The sequence below is a fragment of the Carcharhinus amblyrhynchos genome, chromosome 1, assembly GCF_965287045.1.
Source record: "Carcharhinus amblyrhynchos chromosome 1, sCarAmb.v2.hapA, whole genome shotgun sequence".
NCBI lineage: Eukaryota > Metazoa > Chordata > Chondrichthyes > Carcharhiniformes > Carcharhinidae > Carcharhinus > Carcharhinus amblyrhynchos.
This window is the reverse complement of record NC_137324.1, coordinates 32042672-32068380: the sequence shown is the minus strand read 5'-3', so window position 1 is coordinate 32068380 and position 25709 is coordinate 32042672. Positions and strand designations below refer to the sequence as shown.

At 42.9% G+C, this 25709-nt stretch overlaps 1 protein-coding gene across 1 annotated transcript in view; it reads right to left on the bottom strand.

The window, feature by feature from the left end:
* The window catches only part of LOC145355270 (endothelial lipase-like), a 40501-nt gene that overhangs the window by 5942 nt on the left and 8850 nt on the right, over window positions 1-25709 (bottom strand). The window contains exons 2-8 of the mRNA XM_080207205.1: window positions 22165-22352; window positions 17012-17191; window positions 10926-11037; window positions 9663-9887; window positions 7617-7859; window positions 7016-7136; window positions 4531-4758 (exon numbers count right to left, since the gene is read on the bottom strand). Coding sequence (XP_080063331.1) covers window positions 4531-4758; window positions 7016-7136; window positions 7617-7859; window positions 9663-9887; window positions 10926-11037; window positions 17012-17191; window positions 22165-22352 — 1297 coding nt within the window. The remainder of the gene's footprint in view (window positions 1-4530; window positions 4759-7015; window positions 7137-7616; window positions 7860-9662; window positions 9888-10925; window positions 11038-17011; window positions 17192-22164; window positions 22353-25709) is intronic.

Below are 25709 nucleotides of genomic sequence, written 5' to 3'. Positions count from 1 at the left end.
AACAGAGAATTTCAGTCATAACTTTAGTCAAGGCTGCCTTATTGCTGTGGGATGGGGAGAAATATAACTGCAGGAATTCAGACAGAGTTCTTGGTAAAAAGAAAACACATTCAAGGATTTTGGAGAGGAAGGAGAGACTGAAGATGGATGATAATTAGTAAGCACTTAGGAGTTTGAGGTTGGGATTTTTTAAAGAGTATTCATGTTCCAGATTATTATCAAGTTACTAATCCAGTGAATGTCGTGAAAACAATATTTACTCTGACTAATTGTGAATCCATGTCTGTGATGGTGTGGGAGTAAGTAGCTGCTTAGGACTAATGTTACAAAAGATAGGACCACCTATTAAAAAGGCGGCTGTGGGGGTGATCAGACCCTACAAATTTTAAGGGTCAGCACATGCAGCAAGCAGGAAATAAAGTTTTAAATCTGCACAGGAGGAAGTTCATAGACTGGATCTGATTAGAGGAAAGATCTGTGATCTGCCAATGGAAGGGTGCAATCCTGCCATTTTTATCCCCAGAGTTTCTGATAAAGTGAGTTAAGCTATCTGTCAAATGAAGAATGGAACAGAATTGAGAAGATATCCTCAGAAAAGAGGGGTGGCATGGTGGCACAGTGGTCAGCATTGCTGTCTTACAGCGCTAAGGACCTGGTTTTGATTTCCAGCTTGGGTGACTATCTATGGGAAGTCAACATGTTCTCCCTGTGTTTATGTGGGTTTCCCTGGCTGCTCCGGTTTCCTCCCACAGTCCGAAAGAAGTGCTGGTTAGGTGCATTGGCCGTGCTAAATTCTCTCTCGGTATACCCAAACAGCCGCTGGAGAATGGCGACTAGGGGATTTTCACAGTAACTTCATTACAGTGTTAATGTCAGCCTGTCTGTGACACTGATAAATAAACTTTAAATATCATATTGTAAATTAATCTGCTTTAGCCCGTCCTCACATCAGCAAAGGACTTTTACACATTAAACGAAGTCAAGGTGAAAAATCAAGGCTTGAGTCTTGTGGATGGCCAAGATTTATCTTAAATAAAAATGCCAGTTTTGCTCACATTTAGCACAAGATGTCATCTTGATAAGATCTGATGTTTGCAATAAAACCAGAGTCTGTGGGAGGCACAGTAGCACAGTGGTTAGCACTTCTGCTTCACAGCTCTAGGGACCTGGGTTCAATTCCTGGCTTGGCTCACAGTCTGTGTGGAGTTTGCACATCCTCCTCGTGTCTGTGTGTTTCTGCTGGATGCTCTGGTTTCCTCCTACAGTCCAAAGATGTGCGGGCTAAGCTGATTGGCCTTGCTAAAATTGCCCTTAGTGTCCTGAGATGCATAGGTTAAGTGGATTAGTGGGTAAATGTAGGGATGTGGGGCGGTGCCTGGGTGGGATTGTGTTCGGTGCAGACTCAATGGGCCGAATGGCCTCTTTCTGTACTGTAGAGATTCTCTCAGAAGATTGTTAAGCAGCTGATTGAAATGTCAATTTCCTGCTGCACTCATTACTGAGGTTCCACAGCATTTTAATGGATTGTCTTTGACCAAGCACCCTCTCCTAAGCTCCTGAGCAGCTGATTAAGTATATTGCTTCTTAATTGTTGCCGTAGATTTGAAGAGGATTTTTGAAAATGTGCTGGGAAACTTTGGGACATTTGGTCAAGACTTCACCAACACTGTCAACTTTCATACTGGAAATACTCTGATCGTCACCTAAAAACAGGAGGTGCTGTGCTACTCTGCCTTATACCAGTCACCGTGCAAAAGGAGATGTTTGGTCAGCAACATCTTTCTAACTTTCCTCTAGCTCTGTGGGAGAAATGGAAGAAGGACATGAAGCAAGGCAGAGCAGCACCAGTTGCTGCAGGAGAAAAGGCAGATGAAGATGATGTGGACTCTTCTCCCTACCCCCATCCCCCATGAAGGTACTCGACATCCCACAACCTCCAGGTCTCATCTCACTCAGTCCCTGAACCATGGTGCTGAACAGCCCACTCCACACCTTCAGTGGAAGTGGGTGCAAGGAACACACACATACTGTTTCATTAAAACAATGTCCAATCAAGCACGTGTGAAAACCAGACTTGTAAACAGGTGTGTGCCACTAGCACAACACCGAGCACTGGTGCCAATTACTGATTACAACTCAGTGAGGATGTAGAAAGGAGCAAGCCCAAGTAGGAAAACTTACCTGTAACTTAAGAGGAACGAGAGAGAGCTCAGAGGTGCACTGAGATTATAAATATAAAATAAAGCAGTCAGGAAGGAATCCTGGGAACAAATCCACTCAGTCAAGAAAAACAGTTTAGCAAACTGACCTACAAAACTATAACTGACATAGCTATAAGGTTCATGGTGGGAGATACAAGAGGGATGTCCGAGGTAGACTCTTTATTCAGACTGTGGTTGAGGTGTGGAATGCACTGCCTGCTGTGATAGTGGAGTCAGGCACTTTAGGAACTTGCAAGCAGTTATTGGATAGGCACATGGAGCACACCAGAATGATAGGGAGTGGGATAGCTCGACCTTGGGTATGGACAAAGCTCGGCACAACATTGAGGGCCGAAGGGCCTGTACTGTGCTGTATGTTCTAAAACTGTGGCAGTGAGGATTGCAAACAACAAAAAGGTGTACGGTAACATTTTTATCTGCCTTCTCATAACTAAGTACACTGTGAATTACAACTAGCAGAATGGGAATGAAACCAAGGCCTGGTATTGTTACAGGAACTCCAAGCTCATGGTGACAATAGTTGTGGATCACAGGATACTCAGATCAGGTTAGGCCTCCTGTAGGAACAATGCCATTCATCAATGTGAGTTGGGAGACTGACACAATGCAAATATATAAACGAATCTATTGGTTTCATCATGTGCATGGATATTTAATAGACAGAAATGACCAACTAAATCCAGAAACAGCTACTCCATGTAAATTCTGTCAGTCAGTTTACACCTATTCCAAGCACCATAAACATAAAGGGTAGCCCTCCCGGCACACTACCTTTGCAATTCCGATAATAGCACAATGGAAAGACTCTACTTTCTAGTGGGAGTTCCTGGATGGCTTCTTGGGAGCAGAGTGTTCCAAACATAACCATCAATCCAGGAAGCAGCTCGGAGAATGGTGGAGATTTCCTACATCAGGAATTCCCAGATTTCCATTGCTCAGAGTGTGACACTTGGTCAGCAATGGTACATCAGAATATTGACAAACTAGGTGACATAAGTAGGCCCTATCTGGGCATCTTAGACATGATCATGCCTGGGATCCCTGGAAAATATCACCTTTACCACCCCCCCCCGCACTAAACTAATTAAATAGTGGGTCAAACTTCTTGGAATTGGCAGGTAGCCAGACTGCCTCTTACTGGTACAGGCACCCAAGAGTACGTAAAAGTCCATGTTCCTTTAAGTCTGCTGTGCGTGGCCTGTTTATGATTCTAGTATTTTGATGCACTAGCTTTTTGAGAGGTACTGACATTACAACTTATGAACACAGTAATTGTTAAATAACAGACAGACTACAGTCAACCTGCTTCACCTAGTTGCAATGATAATAGAGTGGTGACTAATCACAGCAATCATTCTTGATCAATGGAATTACAGCAGAGCAACCAGAAGCTCGGGGAAACCTCAATGGTGAAGAGCTTTGGGAGCCCTAGGTCCAAGGCTGCTTGCTCTTCGGAAGCATGTTACATCTACCATATGTCACATACAAATTATTCTTGCACTGTAACCCAAACTCTCATCTTCTAAAAGAGATGTAATTAAACTGGGACTACTTCCACAATCTTCATGATGCCAGTTCCATACAGTGGACATACATTCGCTGGAAGGTCAGCCCCTATTTGCCAGAAAGTGTGGCTCCAGATGAAAACGGTTGAAGAACCCAGCAAGGTTAGAGACACAGGAGGTTCTGCCAAATCTAACAGTTGGACCCAATTAACTCCATTTCCTGCCTGGTGAAATGAACAGCCTGGCCAGGATTGGGGTGGGCAGCAACAAGAGGCTGCAGGGAGGGTCCTTTGGCCCTCTGGAGAGATCCAGGGAGGATTAGACAATGGGATCAGTATTCAGGACCGGTGGGATGTGCAAGTGGAAGCTGAGAGGAGAAGACTGCCAATCAAGGATACACGGGTGGGGTGCCAGGGCATGAGGTAGATTGGAGACTGAATCTCCCTTGAGTGGGTGGGGGCAAGTTCCCCTGCTTTTCCTGGCCCACAAGGAATAATGGAAAAGAGTCTTGGGGAAATTCACTGCCTATGGAACTAGTTTAAAATTAACCAGCGATGGTTCTCATTAGACTGAACACTTGACCATCTACATAATTTTAAACATAGATGTAAATTATCTCATTTTTTGGTGATAGTATAAATGGGTTAATAGCAGATCAGCTGCCTGCTACACACAAATCCTTATGTTGGTTTTCATTACCTTTAATGATAATAATAGTCATGGGGTGTATAACTGGCAGCCAATCCAATATCAACCCCGTTCAAACTAGCATCAAAGATTGCACTAGGTAAGTTCATACTTACTTCTTCTGCATTTCCCCAGACTTCACTCGAATCTTCCTTATTTCCAGTTCTTTCAAGTCTTCCATTTCATCAGAACTTGACCCATACCATAGACTTCTGAACTGTGTCCACAGTGACCAGGACGACGAGGACCCCTCCCACATCAGTCTGATTCTCAGCAAGTCTCCAATGTCATCCTCCAAGCAGACAAGGAAGGAATTTGTCCTGTTTGCAGCAATTTGTTCAGGTCTGTAAGAAAACTAAAATTAGACACTTCGTAGCACCAAATCTTCCAAACTCGTCAGCCAAACAGCTGCCCATCACAGTCATTGATTTAATAGTGAAGACCCCAAAGATGCCCTTGTGGGGAGAGTGTGGCAGGAAGTCTTTAAATTAATCTGAGAGCTGCTAGGAACCTAGAGGAGGTGGAGGGGGTGTAGGGTTTAAAGATTCATCCGGCTCGTTTCAGTAGGGTAACACTCAGGGAAGGCAACTCCCAGATGAGAAACTTTCAGAATAGTGCCCAGATTCTGCTGGGTGGCTGATACGTGGAGAGAAAGCAGGATGTTTGGCGCCTGGAGGGTCCACGCCCAAGTTCAGCCTGATTGACCTTCTCTAGGCTGGGGTTGATAAATCCTGTCAGAACTGGTGACTAGACTGGGGCTGTCACTGACTCACTGGGCAAATAGCCACTGTCGTTCCTCCCACGTTGCTTGCTCAAGGTCTATCGATACCCATCAAGTGCCTATCAATACCCATCAGTTTATTTTTATAATCAAGTGAACCTTCCTCTGGCCTGAGATGCTGGTTTAGTGCCAGAGGTGCCCAGTGGACCATCTCTATAATTGTGAGATACCGGTCTGAATTCTTCAGTCATTCACACTGGCAGGAACTTCCAATCCCGCTGATGGCAAACCCTCACCACGGTTTCCTGACAGCGTGGGGTGGAATCAGTGGGAATTCCCATTGACAGCAACAGGACCAAATGATCCTGCCACTAACAAGCTGCTTCCTGCTGCCAAGAAACACATGGCTAGGAGACCAGAGAATCCCACCCACAATGTCCAACAAGCAAAGGGATTGAAGCTGGCAAGATTCTGTGTAACATTACTTCACTCACCCTCTGAGCACTAAGTCTCTATTTCATTCAGCCCATTGATCTGCATCAGTTCTCCGATAGATGCTCTCTCAGTGAAGTGGTGCAGACTCAATGGGCCGAACGGCCTCCTTCTGCACTGTAAGGCTTTGAATTTTATATACTCAGAAATACAAAGCCATGCCTTACTCATCACTAGCTACCCACAGTCTATACTAAAGATATAAATGCAATTTCTAAAATCAATGGCCCAGTTACTGGGCTTTTAATATTATCACCAATAAAGGCAATAAGGGCGGCACGGTAGCACAGTGGTTAGCACTGCTGCTTTACAGCTCCAGGGACCTGGGTTTGATTCCTGGCTTAGGTCACTGTCTGTGTGGAGTTTGCACATTCTCCTCGTGTCTGCGTGGATTTCTTCCGGGTACTCCGGTTTCCTCCCACAGTCCAAAGATGTGCAGGTTAGCTTGATTGGCCATACTAAAAAATTGCCCCTTAGTGTCCTGAGATGTGTAGGTCAGAGGGATTAGCAGGTGGATATGGGAGTAGGGCCTGGGTGGGATTGTGGTCAGTGCAGACTTGGTGGGCCAAACGGCCTCTTTTTGCACTGTAGGGTTTCTGTGATTCAGACTGTTTTAAAACTAGTCAAATTCCTGTCATATAGATTTACAAACTCTAAATGGATCCTATTTATCCTTCAGCCTTTGCTGAGTTGGTAGCATTCTCACCTATGAATAAGGAGGTTGTGGGTTCAAGGTCCACTTCTGAGGCTTGAGCACTAAATCTAAGTTGGCATTTCAGTGGTAGTCCCTGGTGTCCCTCTATTACCATCCTTAAACCAGATTATCTGATCATTACCTCCTTGCTATGTGCGCACATTTCTGCTATATTTCCTACAATGACTGCAATTCAAATTTCTTTATTGGTTGCAAAGTGCTTTGTGACTTCCAGAGGTCATAAAAGGACATGTAGAAATGGAAGTTCTTTCATTCACTGGGCTCGAGTGGTTTCCCAGAAACAACCACCCTCCAGTTAATTAATCATGTTTGATTATATAGTGAGGAAAGCAGTCACCCTCTGAGTTAATAGCTCTACCATTCCAAAATTTGAATGTTCTCGCAGCAGCAGGAGAAAACAAAATTTAAATAAGAATTATTGGAAGGGTCTATAATTGAGGAATGTAGCGTTGGAGATTTTAAAAGAGATTTTAACCCTGCCAGCCCAGCAGAAAGCAGGGGAAGGGCAATTAGAGTGATCCACAGCCAATGTTCACCCTGCCTCCTTCCCATTACCTTGCAATTTCGTCTGCTTTTCCTCCCCCATTCCCACTAAACACGCAAAAATTGCCCTTACTTCCAGCACACATTCCAAACACCTCTCCATCAGCTATCATAGGCATGCACTACGTACATTTCGATACTGGTCTTCTTGCTGTCTCCATTGGTCCCGTACAATTTAACATAAAACTTTGGGTTCAAATCTTGTAATTCCTCTCCACTGAACAAGTGCATTTTTAGCTGGTAATGAAAAACTGGAAAAGAAACGTAAAACATATTTCAATCCATTGAAGATGAGACAATACATTTTCAAAGCTCCCGTCTGATTCAGTTCTGGTTTGAGAGCCGGGTTATTTTGAGATTGTTTGTTTACAGTGCAGATCCCAGTTGTTCAAAGGACAAGATGATTGGATTGTTATGTGCATAAGTGTAGTGGTTAGTCTTGGGTTGTGCCTCTATTAACACAGGGTGAATTTCTAGTTTCAGAGTTGCCACTGATGGAACACAAGGATAGATTGGATGTTTGCTGGAGTTACCTGCTCTTCAGCTTTGAACTAACTTGCTTTTCGTAGGAGGCGCCTTGAGGCGTTTTTAAATACATACATATAAATCTCACATATGAGAGAGTTCCAAGAGTAATGTTATCTTATTACTCCTTCCAGCTCTCAAAAAGGTTTTTAGGTATTTAGACAGATATTGAATCTGCCATCATGCCAGGCTATCCAGCTTCTCACCTTTAAAGGGCATATCTGCTCTTGTCTTCAGATACATCTTGTTGCTACGTTTACTTCTGACTTTCCTGACATTGTAGCCCAACTTGTTGCAGCGATTCCTCCGACAGCTGAGGCACATCCCTTTCTCGAACGTCTTAGTGTCAGGGCATCGATACATCAGGCTCTGTTTATCCTGGTTCAGGATGGAGTCGACGAAGAGGTGGACTGAACGCTCATGTTCACAATTAACAACGCTAGTGATAGCTGCCAACAGAAACAAGGAAATGATTCAGCAATCTCAACATGTTCTTCTCAGCCCTCCTAAAGGGACTGAAAGAGCTCAGTTACGGTTCCATAGGTGCTGGCTATTTACCTGTACTTCACCAATCCTTTAACAGTGGCCTGGGAAGTGGGTGTCAGAGCTTATTCAAATATGGAGGGTGTCACAGCTAAGCTAATCACATTAGGCCGGCACAGTGGCTAGCACTGCTGCCTCACAGCTCCAACAACCCAGGTTCAATTTCAGCCTTGAGTGACTGTCTGTGTGGAATTTGCACATTCTCCTCGTGCCTGCATGGGTCTCCTCCGGGTGCTCCGGTTTACTCCCACAGTCTGAAGATGTGCAGGTTAGGTGGATTGGACATGCTAAATTGCCCCTTAGTGGCCCAAGATGTGCAATTCAGATGGATTTGCCATGGTAAATGTATGGGGTTACAGGGATAGGACAAGGGAGAAGAACTAAAGATCCTCTGTCAGAGAGCTGGTGCAGACGATGGGCTGAATGGCCTCTTCTGCACTGTAGGGACTCCACGATTCTATGAATATTCATACTTATTGTTTAGACATGGCTTTCACAGGCAACTAGGACTGAGCATTAATTGCTGCCCATTTTAGTTATACCCCTTTCAGCAATGTCCATATTCTGAGAGATGATATTTAAAAGTCAGCAGATAAAAACTGGGAATGGAAATGAGTGGCAATTCGCTTCAAAGTCTTGAAAACGTCAATTAGCATTTAATAGTTGGGATTGGTATCATAACAGAGAAGACACAAACAAATAGTAGAGGCCCATTTTTACACACAGGGTGGGGGGTGCCTGGGACTCACTACCAGGGAGGTAGTGGAAGCAAATATGAAAGTGACTTTTAAGGGGCGGCTGGATAATACATGAGTAGGATGGGAATAGAGGGATATGGTCCCCAGAAGGGTATGGGGGGTTTTAGTTCAGAGCGGGGTAGCATGTTCAGGGCAGACTTGAAGGGCTGAAGGGCCTTTGCTCTTTGTTCATTCAAATCTAATTGAGTTTTCAGTACTTTGAAGAGAGCTGATAAAATTGACCCACAATAGCTAACATGTTCAGATATCAAGGCACAGGAATAAAAATTAGAAGGTTTTGAGTAAATAAAAATTTGGTGGAAAGTTTTCATACATGTTTTGTGTAATAAATTGAAGTAAAAGCGATTGATGTGGAATACAAATGGATTCAAGAAACAAGTGATTGAACTCTGTGGGGAGAAGGGAATACAGGGGTAATGTGATAAAGTAGATGGTGGGAGAAGGAGGGAGTTAACCTACAAAAATGGGACAGACTTCCATGGCTTTGAGACTGTTCTCTCCCTCTAAATGTTCCATTATCTGTCGCTTAATTTGAAATCAGCAAGGGTGGAGAACAAACCTGGGATCTTCTTTGTAAACACCTGTGATATTATTCACAATGAAGTCAGGAATTAGGCTGCTTTCAAATAGGGACAGCTCAAATACTAACAAAAGCTGGAATCTTACCCCTGTTCACGTTGGTGGGATTTTCCCAACCCGCCACAGCGAACGGAGATTTGGCTGGCCACCAAATTCTCCAACTTTGTTGCAGTGGAAACACGGCGTGAACGGCTGGTAAGATTGCACCCAATAAGCCTCAGTGAAGAGCAATTATAAAACTTCTATGCCAAACAGGAATAAAACACAATGATTTTACTAACTGACCCATGAGAGAAACAATCATATTCTTCATGAACACAAGTTGCAATTAACAAGCAATTTGAAAATGGAAGGGTCGAAATAACTACTTACTGCCATAGGCCAAGGCCTTGAAGACATCACGAAGGCCACATCCAGGCTGGAAACTGCCACCATTTGGATACACATCAATATGACCAACAGGCTGTTCAATGCCAATGCTAACTCCCAGAGTACCATATGTAAACGTGTGTAGCACATCTACAAAGTCAGCATCATCAGGGGAAAGTCGCCGATCTGGGTCAGTACCTTCAAACAGTGGACCAGCTGGATCTAAACCTGGTTAAAAAAAAGTGGTTTTATTCATTACACAACTACCTCCTCTACATTCACTGTTTTCTGACTTCCTGTCCTGAATGGAGGTAGTCTGCTTTTGTTACTAAGAAGTACTAGTGATTTTCCTCACTTCTTGACCTGAACAAGGGGACTCATTGGGATACAAACTGTAGCCTTCCTTAAGTGATTGAAGCAATCTGAACAGGGGTGGGATGAAGTAAAATGCTCTTTCAGTGAGCCATTGCTGACTTGATGGGCCAAATGAACAGTGAACAGAACAAGTGAACAGATTCTGAACAGTGGCACAGTATTCAACAATGGCAATTATCACAGCTAGGCCTGACCCTATTCTCATTTAAAACCCACATCTTACTCTCCAAGAGACACTTCCCCATTGATGATTACATTAAATTACTGGGCTCTTGTTGCTGTAAAGTTTATTAGTGTTACAAGTAGGTTTATATTAACACTGTAATGAAGTTACAATCTAAATTCCTTAGTTGCCACACTCCAGTGCCTTTTCTTGTACACTGAGGGAGTATTTAGCATGGCCAATGCACCTAGCCACCTAGGACTGTGGAAGGAAACTGGAGCATCCAGAGGAAACCTGCACAGACATGGGCAGAATGTGCAAACTTCTCACAGACACCGACCCAACCAGGAATCAAACCCGGGTCCCTGGAGCTGTGAGGCAGCAGTGTTAATCACTGTGTCACAACTGACTCCACAACCAGGTAAAACAGTCTTTCCCAATTCAATAGATCAAAGCTCCTTCCCTTAATATTGTGCAGAGATACCACTTCATGCAATGATTTTTTGCAATGAGGGCCAGGAGGCAAGTAACCACAATTTTCATCCCATCCCATTCTCAGAAGGGCCTTATTCCCACTTGATACATCCTGTGGGATGAACTGGCAGAACTGCTCAAACTCACCACAATAAAGTCAACATTGGACTATACCTTGGTCAAATGCATCTTCAATACTTATACACTTAACACACATTTATCAGAAAGTTCAACCCATCTCCACCAATTCATACCTGTTATCCGTCCTATTTTGCTTTGCGTCGCTTTTCCTGCAAATCCCGCAACATGTGCTCCCAAGCTGTAGCCAATCACATGTATTTTATGATGTGGTACTTCAGATATCTGCTGCAGTTGGAGAAGATTTTAAAATTTGTGATTAGACAATCTTCTTTCCTCTGTAACAGCTGAGAAAAATAAGTCACTCGTTTAGTACTACCTGTTATGTTCCTAAAAATGAGAAGAAATATCTAACCTGGTGGGACAGCAAATTCTGTCACTATATTAATGCCATTTCCATTGTTCCACTGAAAGTTAGGTCCCTAAGGCCCTGTATCCTGCAGGGGCATAAGATGTGACTTTAGACTGAGTGTCACCACAATCCAGTGGTTACAATAGGCCAGAGTGGTATTTCAGTTCTTAGCCTTATGCAGCTAACTGCAATGCTGCTTTTCATTATAAAGCCTCCCCAGAGCATTCTGTCTAACTGAACCATGGGGTTTGGCAATTAGTGGTCTCTCTGAGAGATGGAAGGGGTCTTGTGACACACTGAATAACGTCTGAGCTTCTGAGCCAGGAGTTCAAGTTCCATCCCAGGACTTGATGGCCAAGAAAGGTGCATTCATAATGTGATCAAACAGGTTGAGTGTGTCCACCTGCAAATCCTTCAAGACATGCAATGTTTGGCAATAAGAGTGAGAGACTCCTGGTCTCTCCAATCTCACCATAATAAAGTCAACATTGGACTATACCTAACTGAACTATGGGAAATCATTGCATCAGTAAGAGTGACTCCTGCTCAGTCATGCTTGATATGGAGTGGAGCCCTTCAAGCTATAAGCCCCTGGCAACAGACTGGCGGCCTGTTCTGAGAATTACTAGCTATGGAAACATATGAAAGTCTGCTGCGGGAAGAGAAGCAAATTGGATGCTAGATTGACTACTACAATTATTTGAAGGATGGCATTCACAGGTTTCATGGCTAGAAGCCCACATCCATGACTATCTGGCCTTCCAGAAGTTCCACAAGCTTTAGTGGCTGTTAAATACCAGCCTTGCTCAATGGTAGCATTCTCAACATTTGAGTGAGTGAGTTCCAGTCCCACCCCAAGACTTGACCTCAATGGAGGTTGACAATACAATACAACAGTGTACCATGTTGTTCCAGGAGATAGATGTTTAGGCAGTGCGTGCAAATGTTAGATTCCATGGCACTTTCTGTCGGGGAGTTTGTCTGGTACTCTGGCCAATTCTTATTCTTCAGCTATCACCATAAAAACATTGCTGCTTGCAGGCCCTAGCTGTACACAGATTGGCTGCTGCATTTTCCTGTCATTCCAGTGACTACAGTTCAAAATGAAATACTGCAAAGTGTCATAAATACTAAATACTGTAACCTGTCTTGGGATATTCAACGGGAATGAAAGGTGCTACAGAAATGCAAGTTCTTTAAGAATCAAAATGTTAACATGTGACATTAAAAACTATTATTTTTTTTTGTTATCAATATGATGGATCATCAGTGGAGAACATTTCTAGTTCTAGTTTCAGTGGCAAGCATTCCATTCTGCCTCAAAAATAAAAATAAATTACTGCGAATGCTGGAAATCTGAAATTAAAATGGAAAATGTTGGAAAAACTCAGGGCTGGCAGCATCTGTAGACATAGAAACAGATATGACATTTTAAGACAAATATGACGCTTCTTAAAAACCTAAAGGGTTTAGAAGAATCATTATATTGGACTCAAAACTTTAATCCTGTTTCTCTCCCTACATTTAATGCCTGACCTGCTGAGTTTTTCCAGCACTTTGTTTTTTCCCCCCAGTCTGTCTCCTTTGCTACAGGACGGACTATCACCACACAAAGATTTACTAGGATGCTATTAGGACTTGATGGTTTGTGTTATAAGGAGAGGCTCATGAGACCAGGACTTCTTTCCCTGGAACGTAGGAGGCTTAGGGATGATCTGATAGAGGTCTATAAAATAATGAGAGGCATAGATCAGCTGGATAGTCAATATCTTTTTCCAAAGGTAAGAGGGGCATTATTTTCACAGAGGGTGGTGAGTATCTGGAATGAGCTGCCAGAGATAGTAGTACAGGCAGGTAAAATTTTGTCTTTTAGACAGTTATATGCGCAAGATAGGTATAGAGGGATGTGGGCCAAACATGGGCAATTAGGATTGGCTTAGTGGTAAAACTGGATGACATGGACAAGTTAGGCTGAAGGGCCTGTTTCCTACTGTAAACCTCTCTGACCCTAAGTGTGATATTCCTATTATTCTCACCCTCTCTTAATAAAGCTACCAGTTTAATGTCATGAACTTGAACTGGCCAACATCCAACTAATGAGTGAATTACTGCCAGAAAAGGGAATATGCCAACCCATTAGTTTAAATTAGGTTTCATCAAAACCCAGAGGCAAGGATTAGTTTGACTCAGGTTATCTAGTCATTACCTATACATAATTTAAAATGTTAAATCTGTAAGAACATATGCCTTTCTGCTAAGCTCCCTCTGTGAAACTTGTGTCAAAATCGTAAGCCAGCTTATATAAACAAGTTTATTAAATCACTAACACCATACACAAAGACAATCATCCCTCCATATGATACAATCCATCATGTGTTGTCAGTACTCAAACCAGGTTACAAAACCAAAAACAGAAAGGAGATATTATGCTGGCATTACTGCCTGATTAACTGAGCTAAAGACTGCCCAACTCTTCCACGCTACAGGTGGAAGCGTAGAGCAGCTGACTGGAGATTAACACTCCCAGTGAGAAAGCTGTTTCTTTACTCCATTCCAAGCTGGTGAATCAACTGGTTTTGCCAGGGGAATTTTCCAAATTCAATGTTAAGCAAGACAAAGGCATCCAGGTTATTGCAGCGTCCACTGTCACTGCAAATCTCATTATATCCAATAACAGTAAATTCATAAAGAAAATAATGGTCAATTGTGTTATTCTGTACTCCATGTATTCTCAAATATTATAAATTAAAGACTTGTTTTTATTCATTCATGGAGTGTTGGTGTCACTGGCTAGACCAGCATTTATTGCCCATCCTTAATTGCCCTCGAGGAGGTGGTAGTGAACTGCTGTTGTTAGGGATGGACAATGAAGCAATGGTGATATATTTCCAAGTCAGAATGATGAGTGGCTTTGCGGGGGAGCTTGCAGGTGGTGGTATTCCCAGGTATCAGCTACCCTACATGGTAGCAGTTCTGAATTTGGAAGGTGCTGACCAAAGAGCCTTGGCGAGTTCCTTGTCTAATCTTCCCCAATTCCTATTGTTTTAAAAATTACTCATCACATTCAGCACAAAAACACATATTTGGATAACTTATTTAATTTGTTGATATCATTAGAAGGTTGAGAAGGTTGTGGTCACAGCCTACTCTTAGGCATCAATAATAACACTGCAGCAGAATGCATTCAGTGTCAGCTGAGCTCACAATGCAATCCACTCACCTCTGAAGGGAGGAACAGTGGCACAATGGTTAGCACTGCTGCCTCAGTGCCAGGGACACAGGTTCGATTCCTGGCCTGGGTGGATAGAGGAGAGCCGGTGGATGTGGTCTTTCTTGATTTTCAGAAGGTGTTTGACAAGGTGCCTCACAAGAGGTTATTACAGAAGGTAAGGGGGCATGGAGTTGGGGGTAGGGTATAGCGTGGATAGAGGATTGGCTGTCAAATAGGAGGCAGAGAGTGGGGGTCAATGGGTGCTATTCGGATTGGCGGTTGGTGACTAGTGGAGTGCCCCAGGGGTCGGTGCTGGGGCCTCAGCTATTCACCATTTATACAGATGATCTGGAGGAGGGAACTGAGTGTATGGTGTCGAAATTTGCTGATGACACCAAGATTGGTGGAACGGCAAATTGTGCGGAGGGTGTGGAGAGTCTGCAGAAGGATCTAGATAGGCTGGGTGAATGGGCCAGGAACTGGCAAATGGAATTTAATGTTGGCAAATGTGAGGTTGTCCACTTTGGTAGGAATAATGGTAGGAAGGACTATTACTTACATGGCGAAAAACTGCAGCATGCGACGGTGCAGAGGGACCTCGGGGTCCTTGTGCATGAGTCGCAAAAACCCAGCCTGCAGGTGCAGCAGGTGGTCAGGAAGGCAAATGGGATGCTGGCCTTCATAGCGAGGGGGATTGAATATAAAAGTAGGGAGGTCTTGCTGCAGCTGTATAGGGCATTGGTGAGGCCGCAGCTGGAGTACTGTGTGCAGTTTTGGTCGCCACACTTACGCAAGGATATTTTGGCCTTGGCGGGAGTGCAGAGGAGGTTTACTAGGCTGATACCGGAGTTGAGGGGGTTGAACTATGAGGAGAGGCTGAATAAACTAGGCTTGTACTCGTTATGGGAGATCTCATTGAGACGTATAAGATGATGAATGGGATGGATAGGATAGAGGTGCAGAAGCTCTTCCCGCTCAGAAAGGACAGTAGGACTGGAGGGCACAGCCTCAAGATAAGGGGGGGCGGTTTGGAGTGGAGTTGACGAGGAACTTCTTCACTCAGGGGGTGGTGAATCTCTGGAGATCTCTGCCTGTTGAAGTGGTGGAGGCTGTCTCGCTAAATGTTTTTGAGACATGGGTTGATGGGTTTTTGGTGGGCGGGGGGATTGAGGGTTGTGGGGAGGGGGCGGGAATGTGGAACTGAGACACGACAGTCAGCCATGGTGTTGTTGAATGGCAGGGCAGGCTTGAGGGGCTAGATGGCCTGCTCCTGCTCCTCTTTCTTATGTTCTTATGTTCTTATGTCACTGTCTGTGTGGAGTTGGCATGTTCTCCCAATGTCTGTATGGGCTTCCTTCCACAGTCTCAATGTACCAATTAGGTACGTTGGCCATGCTAAATTCTCCCTCATCTGAACAGGCACCAGAGTGTGACGACTAGGGGGTTTTCACGTAACTTCGTTTAAGTGTTAATGTAAGCCTACTTGTAATAAATAAACTTTGAACCAATGGTGTTCAGACCCACTCCAGAACTGGAAGGCATGCTCAAACAAGTAGTTCCCAAAAGTTTTTGCTGAAGGACCTCTTTTCAAAAGACAGCAGCCGGAGAGAGCTAGAGCACAGAAGAGACTGGAACTCCCCACATCTACGTGGGTTTCCTCAAGATGCTCCGGTTTCCTCCCACAGTTCAAAGATATGCAGGTTAGATGGATTGGCCATGTTAAATCACCCCTTACTGTCCCAAAATGTATAGGTTAGGGGGATTGAATGCATGGGGTTACAGGGACAGGGAGGGTTGGGCCTGGGTAAAATGTTCTGTCGGAGAGTCAGTGCAAACTTGATGGGCCAAATGGCCTCCTTCTGCACTCTAGGCACTCTGTGGTTCCCTACATTATCCATCAGGATTATTTAATTGGCTATCAAGCACTCTGAGACATCCTAAGGTCAGAGAAGATGATTTTTAAATGCAAGTTCTTTAGTTACGTACCTTATCAAAACTCATCAACTTTATACATATCAGTCAGACTTTGTCTTAGCCTTCCCTGCTTTTATAAAGCAGCTCAAGGTTTTCTAGGGCCTCCTCATCACTAAAGCCTCTCATTCCAGCACAGCAATATAAAACAGAATATCTCAGCTTCAATTTCTGGTCGAACCCAGTAAGCTAGGTTAAGAGAGGTCAAATATCCAAAAAACAAAGTCAGCCACGGTTTCAGCGCCTGTTGATAAGCAGTGACCTGTGTGCACATCAGGTTATAAAGAAATTCTCACTCATCTGTGATGGCTCATCCATAGTCCATTAGCCTGCCACTTCTCACACTTAAACATTTCTCTCACTGCCAGGGCTGAGGGAAACAGGGTCCAAATGAACCATACCCCAATACAGATTAGCTTCTTTCCTGTTTCCCAGGTCATTCCCCAAGGTCTGCAATGCCGTTTAGAGTTTGATTTGAACGTATTTTTGCTGGACAGTACTCCTCCCAGTATGTGTTACAGCAATGTGCAACTGGTTGACATCAGTACATTGGAAACTGTAGCTTCGATAGCCATGCAAGCAAGATCAATGATAATCAACTTTAAAAAGAGAAGTTTGATTTAGGATGTACAGTAAGGTTCTGCTGCATTGTGTATAATATCATTTACCTGTAGCCAGTCAACAAACATGGCAACTTCTCTTCCAACCACCTCCGAGTTGTTGGCAGCCACTGTGTAAAGCTGGTGTGCACGCTCAAGCCAGTTGACCACAATGATGTTTGCATGTACTTCCTGTTTTCGCAGGGCTTTAACCATACCACTGATCCAAGATTCCATCAGTCCAGTTGTCTACAAGCAATAATTTGAAAATGTCACTCTGTCAGTTTCACTGATAGGCTCCCACTTTACTGTGAAGTCTCTAAAGGTACAAAATGTTATTCGACTCCATTCCCTTTTAATTCTTAGATTAAGCTTAGTGTATGCTTCCCTCTTTTGTGCAACCAAGTACCAGTACACGTAGATGAATCTTCCTCTGATCTCCCCAACAATGAGGATGCTTATCTCTTGGCCAGTCCAGTCCAGCCAGTGAGAGGACTTTCAAAAGAAAGAAGCCTATGTGCTGGACAAAATTAGGGGATCAATCATGTATTTTGCCTTTTTCACTTCTGCACATCTTTTAAAAACAAGGTACCCCTGGAAAACTTAACTTTTCTGTTAAATTTTTATATCTCATAGTTTTCAAATCCATCCATGGCCTCTCTGCTCTCCACCTCTGTAGCCTTCTCCAGCCCTCCAACCCTTTGAGATCACTGCAGCCCTTCAATACAGGCCTTGTGTGTATTCACCTTTGATGGTTCTGCCACCTGGAATCAAAACTCTGCAATTGCCTCTCTAGGCTCCTTTCATCCCCTTCTTTAAGATGCTCCTCAAAGCCCAATTGTTTTGTTTTTATTTATTGTAAGCATTTAAATTGGAGTTAGAGTCATACAGAGCAGAAAAGGCCCTTTGGCCCATTGAGTCTGCACTAATTATAACTATCACAAAAGGCACGCGAATCCCATTTTCCAGCACTTGTCCCATGACCTTGAATGTTATGAAGTTTGAAGTGCTCATCCAAATACTTTTTAAAGGTTGCACAGTTTCTGGCCTCCAATACATTCCCAAGCAGTGTCACAATACCTTCAGTGGTTTCTTTTTCTCAAATCCCCTGCCTCTCACCTTAAGACTATCCCCCTCATGACTGACCCCTCAACTAAGGGGTTCCTATTCAGCCTGTCCATACCCCTCAATCATGTCTCCCCCTTAGCCTTCACTGCTTGAAAGAAAACAATCCAAACCTATCAAGTCTCCCCTTACAACTCAAATGCAGCATCCTGGTAAACGTCCTCTGTACCCCCTCCAGTGCAATCACATCCTTCCTATAGTGAGGTGACCAGAACATACAGTACTCCAGCTGTGGCCCTGTACAACTCCAACATTACCTCCTTGGTCTTACCCTCTATGCCACGACTAATAAAAGCAAGGGCTCCTTATGCAATCTTAATTCTCCTATTCACCTGCTCTGGTGCCTTCAAGGGTCTGAGAATTACCCCAATAAGTACAAAAGAATACATAACAAAAATGCCATCAGCTCTTTAGACTAGCTACAGGATAAGCTTGTACAGTAGAGCCAGCATCAGGGCAACACAATGTAACCCTAGAAAATAACAGCAATTTGTATTTATGAAGTGCCTATAATAATATATTAATAATACATGATAAAAAGCTCCAAGGAGGTGCTTCGCAGGACTGTTATAAAACAAAATTTGACTCCAAATCACATAAGCAGATTTTAGGGCATATGCTAAAAGCTTAGTCAGAGAGATAGGTTGAAAGAAGCAAAGAGAGATAGAGAGGTAGAGAGGTTTAGGGAAGTAATTCCTAAACTTGGAGCTCGGCAACTGAATGCACAGCCACCAGTCTTTCATTAGTTTAAATAAGGGATTTTCATGAGGCCGGAATCTCAAATGTTTGAGGGCTGAAGGGAATTACAGAGAAAGAGAGTCATGGAGGGATTTGAAACTAAGGATGAGAATTTTAAAAATCAAGATTTTCTTAACAGGGTATCACGTCATTCAGTAAACATGGGGCAATGAATGACTGGAACTCGTAAATTAGGACATCGGCAGTGAAGTTTGGGATGACAGCAATTTTACAGTATCCTCTACAAGGAGATGAGATTCTCTCTCAAGGTCTCCCTCTCATACTCAAATTCAAAATGCAGACACTGTGATTGGGTCATTGTTAGAATCACTTTCTTAAACCAACACCCAGTCGTAGAATTCTGAAACTGTCTTCCAGTTGATCTATGAACATCTAACCACACAAATTAGCAATAGGAGTACACCATTTGGTCCCTTAAGCCCAACTATGTCATTCGATAAGAGTGTGGCTGATCTGATTGCTTTCACTCCATATTCCTGCCTATACCCGGTATCCTTTGACATCCTTGCCTCCACTGCTCTTTCAGGAAGTGAATCCCACAGACTCAACACCGAGAAAACATATCTCCTTATTTCCATATTAAATGGAGGATCCTTAATTTTAAACTATGTCCCCTAGTTCTACTTAGGGAAACATACTTTCAGCATCAATCCTGTCCAGTCCCCTCAGCATCTTATATATTTCAATAAGATCCTCTCTCATTCTTCTATACTCCAGTGGACACAGGCCCAACCTTTCCTCATAGGATAACCCCTCGTCCCAAGAATCAGTCGAGTGAACCTTCTCCGGGTTGCTTCTAACTATATCCTTTCATAGATAAGGAGACCAATGCTGTACACAATGCTCCAGCTGTGGTCTCAAATATACCCTGTACAATTGTAGTAAAACATCTCTTTTTGATAATCCATTCCCCTTGCAATAGGTGACAACATTCCATTTGCCTTTTTAATCATTTGCTGTACCTGCATACTAACATTCATGTCCCAGAACACTCAGATCCCTCTGTCTCTCAGAATTCTGCAATCTCTCTGCATTTAAATTATAAGTTGCTGGCTATTCTTCCTACCAAAGTGAACAAGTTCATATTTTCCCACATTATACTCCATCTGTTAAATGTATGTCCGCTCACTTAAACTATCTATATCCTTTTGGAGCTCACTCCGAAACCAGAAAATTCCACCCAAGGTCAGGGGACCTTTCCATGGTCCGCCCCGCGCACGCTATGATGCCTGTGGTGAGCAGAATGGGAAAATTTGCCCCCTTATGTCCTCTGCACAACTTAATTTATTCCCTATCTTTGTGTCATCAGCACATTTAGCAACAATACAATGTGGTCCCATTGTCCAAGTCATTGATAGAGATTGTAAATTGTGGCACTCATTACATCTTGGCAACCCAAAAATGACTCATTTATGCCTACTCCCCCTTTCCCTTGAGCTAAGCAATCCTCTCTCCAAGTTACCCCCTACACCATGAGCTTCTATTTTGTGGAATAATCTTTGAAGTGGAACCTTTAAGGGCAGCATGGTGGCAGAGAGGTTAACACTGCTGTCTCACAGCAGAAGGGACCTGGGTTTGATTCTGGCCTTCAATGACTGTGTGGGTTTCCTCTGGGTGTTCTGGTTTCCTCCCACACTCCAAACAGGTGCAGGTTAGGTGGATTAGCTATGGTAAATGTGTAGGTCGAATGCTCTCTGGAGAGTCGGTGCACTCTCAATGTGCTGCACTTTAGGGAATCTATGACACTTATCAAATGCCTGCTGGAAATCTAAGCACAGTACATCTGAAGTTGACCTTGCTTGCTCTTACTCTGAATATAATCTTGGTTCAAATTTGATTTAAACATGTCAGCAGAAAAGTACATTCTTTCCATTGCTAGTATCCATTACATCATTTAATTGGCATCACACACTTCATTCCCATATGATCAATTGTTCAGAGACTTGGTGGGGGAGATCTTCTGGCTTTTGCAGCCGGCAGGATCCTTTGGGCCCGCCAACAGTGAACCCCTGCTACAGGTTCCCCAACAGTGGAAGATGCAAACAATGGGAAACTATGATGACTAGTGGAACCAGAATATCCCACTGCCAACCAATGGCAAGTCACCTCCACCACCATAGTGCATATGGAAGATCATGCCTGGGGTTTATAGCCTTTAGCTCTCCCTTAATAATTGATTACAAATTTGCCTCCAGAACATTCAGGGGGTCACAGTCTGAGGCTACAGTGTAGACCATTTAGGACAGAAATTAGGAGAAATCTCTTCACCCAGATAGCGGTCATGCTGTGGAATTCACTACAACAGGAAGTATTTGAGGCCAAAACATTGTATGTTTCCAAGAAAGCATTGAATAAAGCACTTGGGGCAAAGGAAATCAAAGGATATGGGGCAAAGGTGGGATCAGGCTAGTGAGTTAGATGACCAGCCAGGATCATAATGAATGGCGGAGCAGGCTCAAAGGGTTCTTTACGTTGCTATGTAAACTTCCAAACCTCTCTGAGCAACAACCTCATTTGGATCTGCAGACCACTATTTATCGCAATATTACTTGGTCATTGGTGGCTTGGTGTTTATAATGAGAATTTTCTGTAATACATGTGTTACATTATACCATAAACTGTAAGTGAGAAACTCAGGGGCCAAGAACTATTGGCTGTGTTGAAACACAGCTGCAGCTTACATTTACAGCATGCCATTGGACTGCTTGGGAGAGTCGTAGAGGCGGGAAACCTCACAACATTTAAAAAGTACATGGATGAGCACTTGAAATGCCATAATACTCAAGGCCAAGTGCTGGAAAGTGGGATTAAGAAGTTTATCGAAGCAGAGTCGATGGGTTGAATGGCCTCTTCCGTTCTGAATGACTCTATGGAACAATGACCCTGATTTTAAATATACATGTCAATGTTAGGCTTTTATACCTTAGGATCCAAAATTTTAATAAGAAAATTATGTCACTAGAATACTCATCCAAAACAATTTTTTAAAATCTATCCTATTCCAATAACTTTATGAATTATGTTTTTATTTTTCATAAAAAAGTAAGTTATTGAGACATATGACCTCGTTTTCAAATGGCTGTTTCCCCAAAGTTAGAGGTCAATGGGTCAGTAAAAGCAGATAGCTGAATCAACTTATTGTGACTGAAGAGCAAATATTACGATTTGTTCAGTCCATCGAACAACTACATTTTAAAGGTTTTCATCACAAATAAATTATTTGGTGGCATTGATAACAGTACTCTGGATATTTCCATTATTGGGGAAGTGGTATATTTGAGAGAGTTAGTTCTCCAGTTTGAGGAAATTAGATAAGGTTAGCAGACTGTGCAACTCACCGTCCACCCATGGATGATAAGGAATGTCTTAGAAGTCCTGTTGAAGTTACATTTCACCAGACTCTCATCCACACCTGCAATGATGCCACAGTCTTGCACCTCAGTATGTTTTGAGTTCTGAAGGTTAAATTTCGTCTGAATATTGCTGTGCTCCAAGTCTTTTTGCATCACATTCTGTGCCAATTTGTCTGTAAGAAAGCCACATAAGGTCAGGCTGAGGAATTGCTGTTAAGTGCAAGGTTGCAGTTAAACTGAAACTGAAATAATAATGAAATTGTAATCTAACATGAAACCTTTGATATCTGCTATTATTCCCCAAGGCTATGTATAGTCTAGAAACATGGAAGGAGATAGGAAGAGAAAGGACTTCTGACTGCTACTGTGAGATTGGATCAGGTTGTGTTAGGTTGTTGTGGAGATAAGTTAAGTGGTAGAGGAGAACAATATTGGACACAGAAGTTGTTAAAATCATGCTGTATAGTGTCTGTTATCAGTTAAGACTGCATTCAGGCTTTGTAAACCCCAATGATTTTCCCCTTTGCAACTAGAAACTAGCCTGCATAAATCTGGAATTTGCCTGAGAATTTGAGATAAAAAATCTTCCTCACTCCATGCAAAATGTACAGATCACTATTCTAAATAAGAGCAGCTCAAATTCAAATTGTACAGTCAAGGAAAAGTTCCATTTTCCAACATAAATTCACCCCACATGATTCAGAACACATGCAATTTTTAAATGAGTTAAAGTTGATCTTAAATTCAGAATTGCTTAGTAAAGTTGTGATAACCAATAAATCACATCAGTGGCAGCAATCTTCCACTTTTTTTAAGTGGATGAGGCAGTTTTCTATGCATTCATCACAAGAAATAATAGCATAGAGGAAAGCAAAATAAGAACAAAACTTTCTGCAAGTACACGAATTTATCGGCATCGGATAAAAGACAGGTGAACATAAATAGAATTCTCTATTTCTTGAGTTTTGATGAACAGCGCTCAAGAAACAACAAGCTATTCTTCACGGGAGATTAAGGCCAAAAAAGGGCTGAATTTTACACTGGGAGCAGATCACCCCACCCCTCTTCCTCAGCACAATGGAGGTGGGTTTGCCATCAATCTATTTGTCCCGGAAACATTTGACAGTCACTGAGCCTTAAATTGACTTGAAATGGGCCTTCTGTCCCACTGCAGAGGAAATAACACCTCTGGGAGCTGCCGGCCAATCAAATGGGAATGGCGGTCACTGCTGGGACCACAGGTATTCTCCAGAATGAGCAGTATGAAATGGGATCTTGCTGGAGACAAGTTGACGGGCTCTGGCAAGGAGGTTGGGGAGAGCCCAAGATCAACAGTGGGTGGGGGAATGGGCGATTTGAAGCACCTTAGGAGTGTGCCAGAGATTGGCACAGGGTGCCTACCCAGAAGGCCAACTCCATCCCCAATCCAGCCGTAAAGCCCACCAGATTTTGCTGAGTGGCTTGGACACTTGACAGTGATATCCCCACTGCAGTTAAAATACCTAGGGAGCAGGGTGACCAGATAGTTGATGGGCATTGCACCACCACCATGACACATCCCCCCAAGCCCTCCCATCTACCAACCCACACCCAAGGGGAGCATAAAATCACTTCTGAACATATGTTCCTCCATTCACTGCTAATAGAAGAAAAGTAATGAACAGAAGAGCTAATACCCAATTACTTCCAATATCTGAACATATGTATAGGGTGTTAATGCTAAAGTAAGGAGCGCTCTGGACATCCAGTAATACTGGGTTTATTATTCCCTAATAATTGGTTGTTATCCTTCAATAAACCTCTAGTGATCAAATCCTAATCATTTATCCTTTAGTGTGGACTTCATAACATGTCATGCTTCCGCGTGACAAAATTCACACTGAGCCCAATAGCCTGAGGAGGGCCCAAATGCAATCCTTGGTCAATCTCAGATAAGCAGCAAGTCATAGGATCAACCAGCACAGGAGACAACTTCACCCGTCATATTTGAGTAAAACTATCCACTTATCCCCATCCCACTGTTCATAGAATTCCAACAGTGCAGAAGCAGGCCATTTGGCCCATTGAGTACATATCTATTACCCTCATCACCAACTTCCCAAGAGCAATTAGGGACAGACATTAATTGCTGGCCTAATCAGGGTATCACATCCCATGAAAGAATAAAAATAAATTACCACAGTATTCCACCAGCCAATGCACTGTAGATTATAAGTGTTGTATAAACGAACATTGTGATGCCAAAATTCAATCCCACACTCCTGGATTAGAAAGGTGAGGGAGAAAATCCAAACAGAGTGCTATCCTGAACACTGGCTGAGGACAGCACATGTCTTTCAGTCAAATGGCAGGGTTGGTTGAGATAGAAGCCTGGTCATTCTGCAATGCAAGAGAGTGAAGCTGGGGTCTAATAGAGCAACAAAGAGTCAGCATCTTTAGGGAAAAATAGTGAATGGTGAAAAAGATTGACTAAAAAAATTATATAGTGGAAGAAAAAGTACAGGACAAGAACAGCTGAATACAGAATTGGGACCAGATTTTGATATCAATGACCACCAACAGCCACTACGTTACACAACACATACAGTATAAAGCTGACTCACCAGAAATATTTCTTCTTTGCTGCTCCTGACAACTTAATCCAGTCTATTTATAATTAGCTAGTCAGACCCAAACTGAGCTACTGAACTGAATGCCTTACAAAGGAGTGTTTCACCTAGGGGAGGAGGTTGGGCAGGAAGGAACAAAGAAAGATAAACTAAGGCGCAATGAATTGCCAACACTTAAAATGCTAGGTCAGAGCAGGTAGCAATTACTACATTTTTACACTATTCCTGGGCCAAATTTTTCCCAGGTTTAAATTCTCAGACCATTTTTGAGGTATATAAGATGATAAAAGATATGAATATGGTAGATGTGGAGCGGATGCTTCCTCTTGTGGGGCATTCTAGGATGCGAGAATTCTAGGATAGTCTTGAGATAAGGGGTAGCAAATTTAAAACAGAGTTGAGGAGAAACTACTTCTCCCAAAGAATGTGCAAATCTGTAGAATTCACTACTCCAAAGTGTGGTGGATGCTGGGACAGTGAGTAAATTTAAGGAGGAGTTAGATTTTTAATTGGTAATGGGTTGAAGGGTTATGGGGAGAAGGCAGGAAAATGAGGATGAGGAGCATTTCAATATGATTGAATAGCGGAGCAGATTCAGTGGGCCGATCCTCCTATATCATTCCGTGCATGAGTTTTCATTTCCCATCATCTAGAGTGGGCTTCTAGCTGTCCAATAGAGAGGTATTGGGTAACAAGCCCTCAGCTCGTGATTAAATCCCATGCCATTAATTTCAGAAGGTAACAGAGTAAACAATGGCTTGATTTCTTCCCTTATATACGTAACCGGACTCAATGAGGCAATTTTGTTTAGTGAACTATTGTAAAACAGTTGATAACGAGCCCAGCATCCATTCTACATCTCTTCTGAATTAGAATAATGTAAAACAGGCTGTCAGTTCACTAATCCCCATTTTATACTAT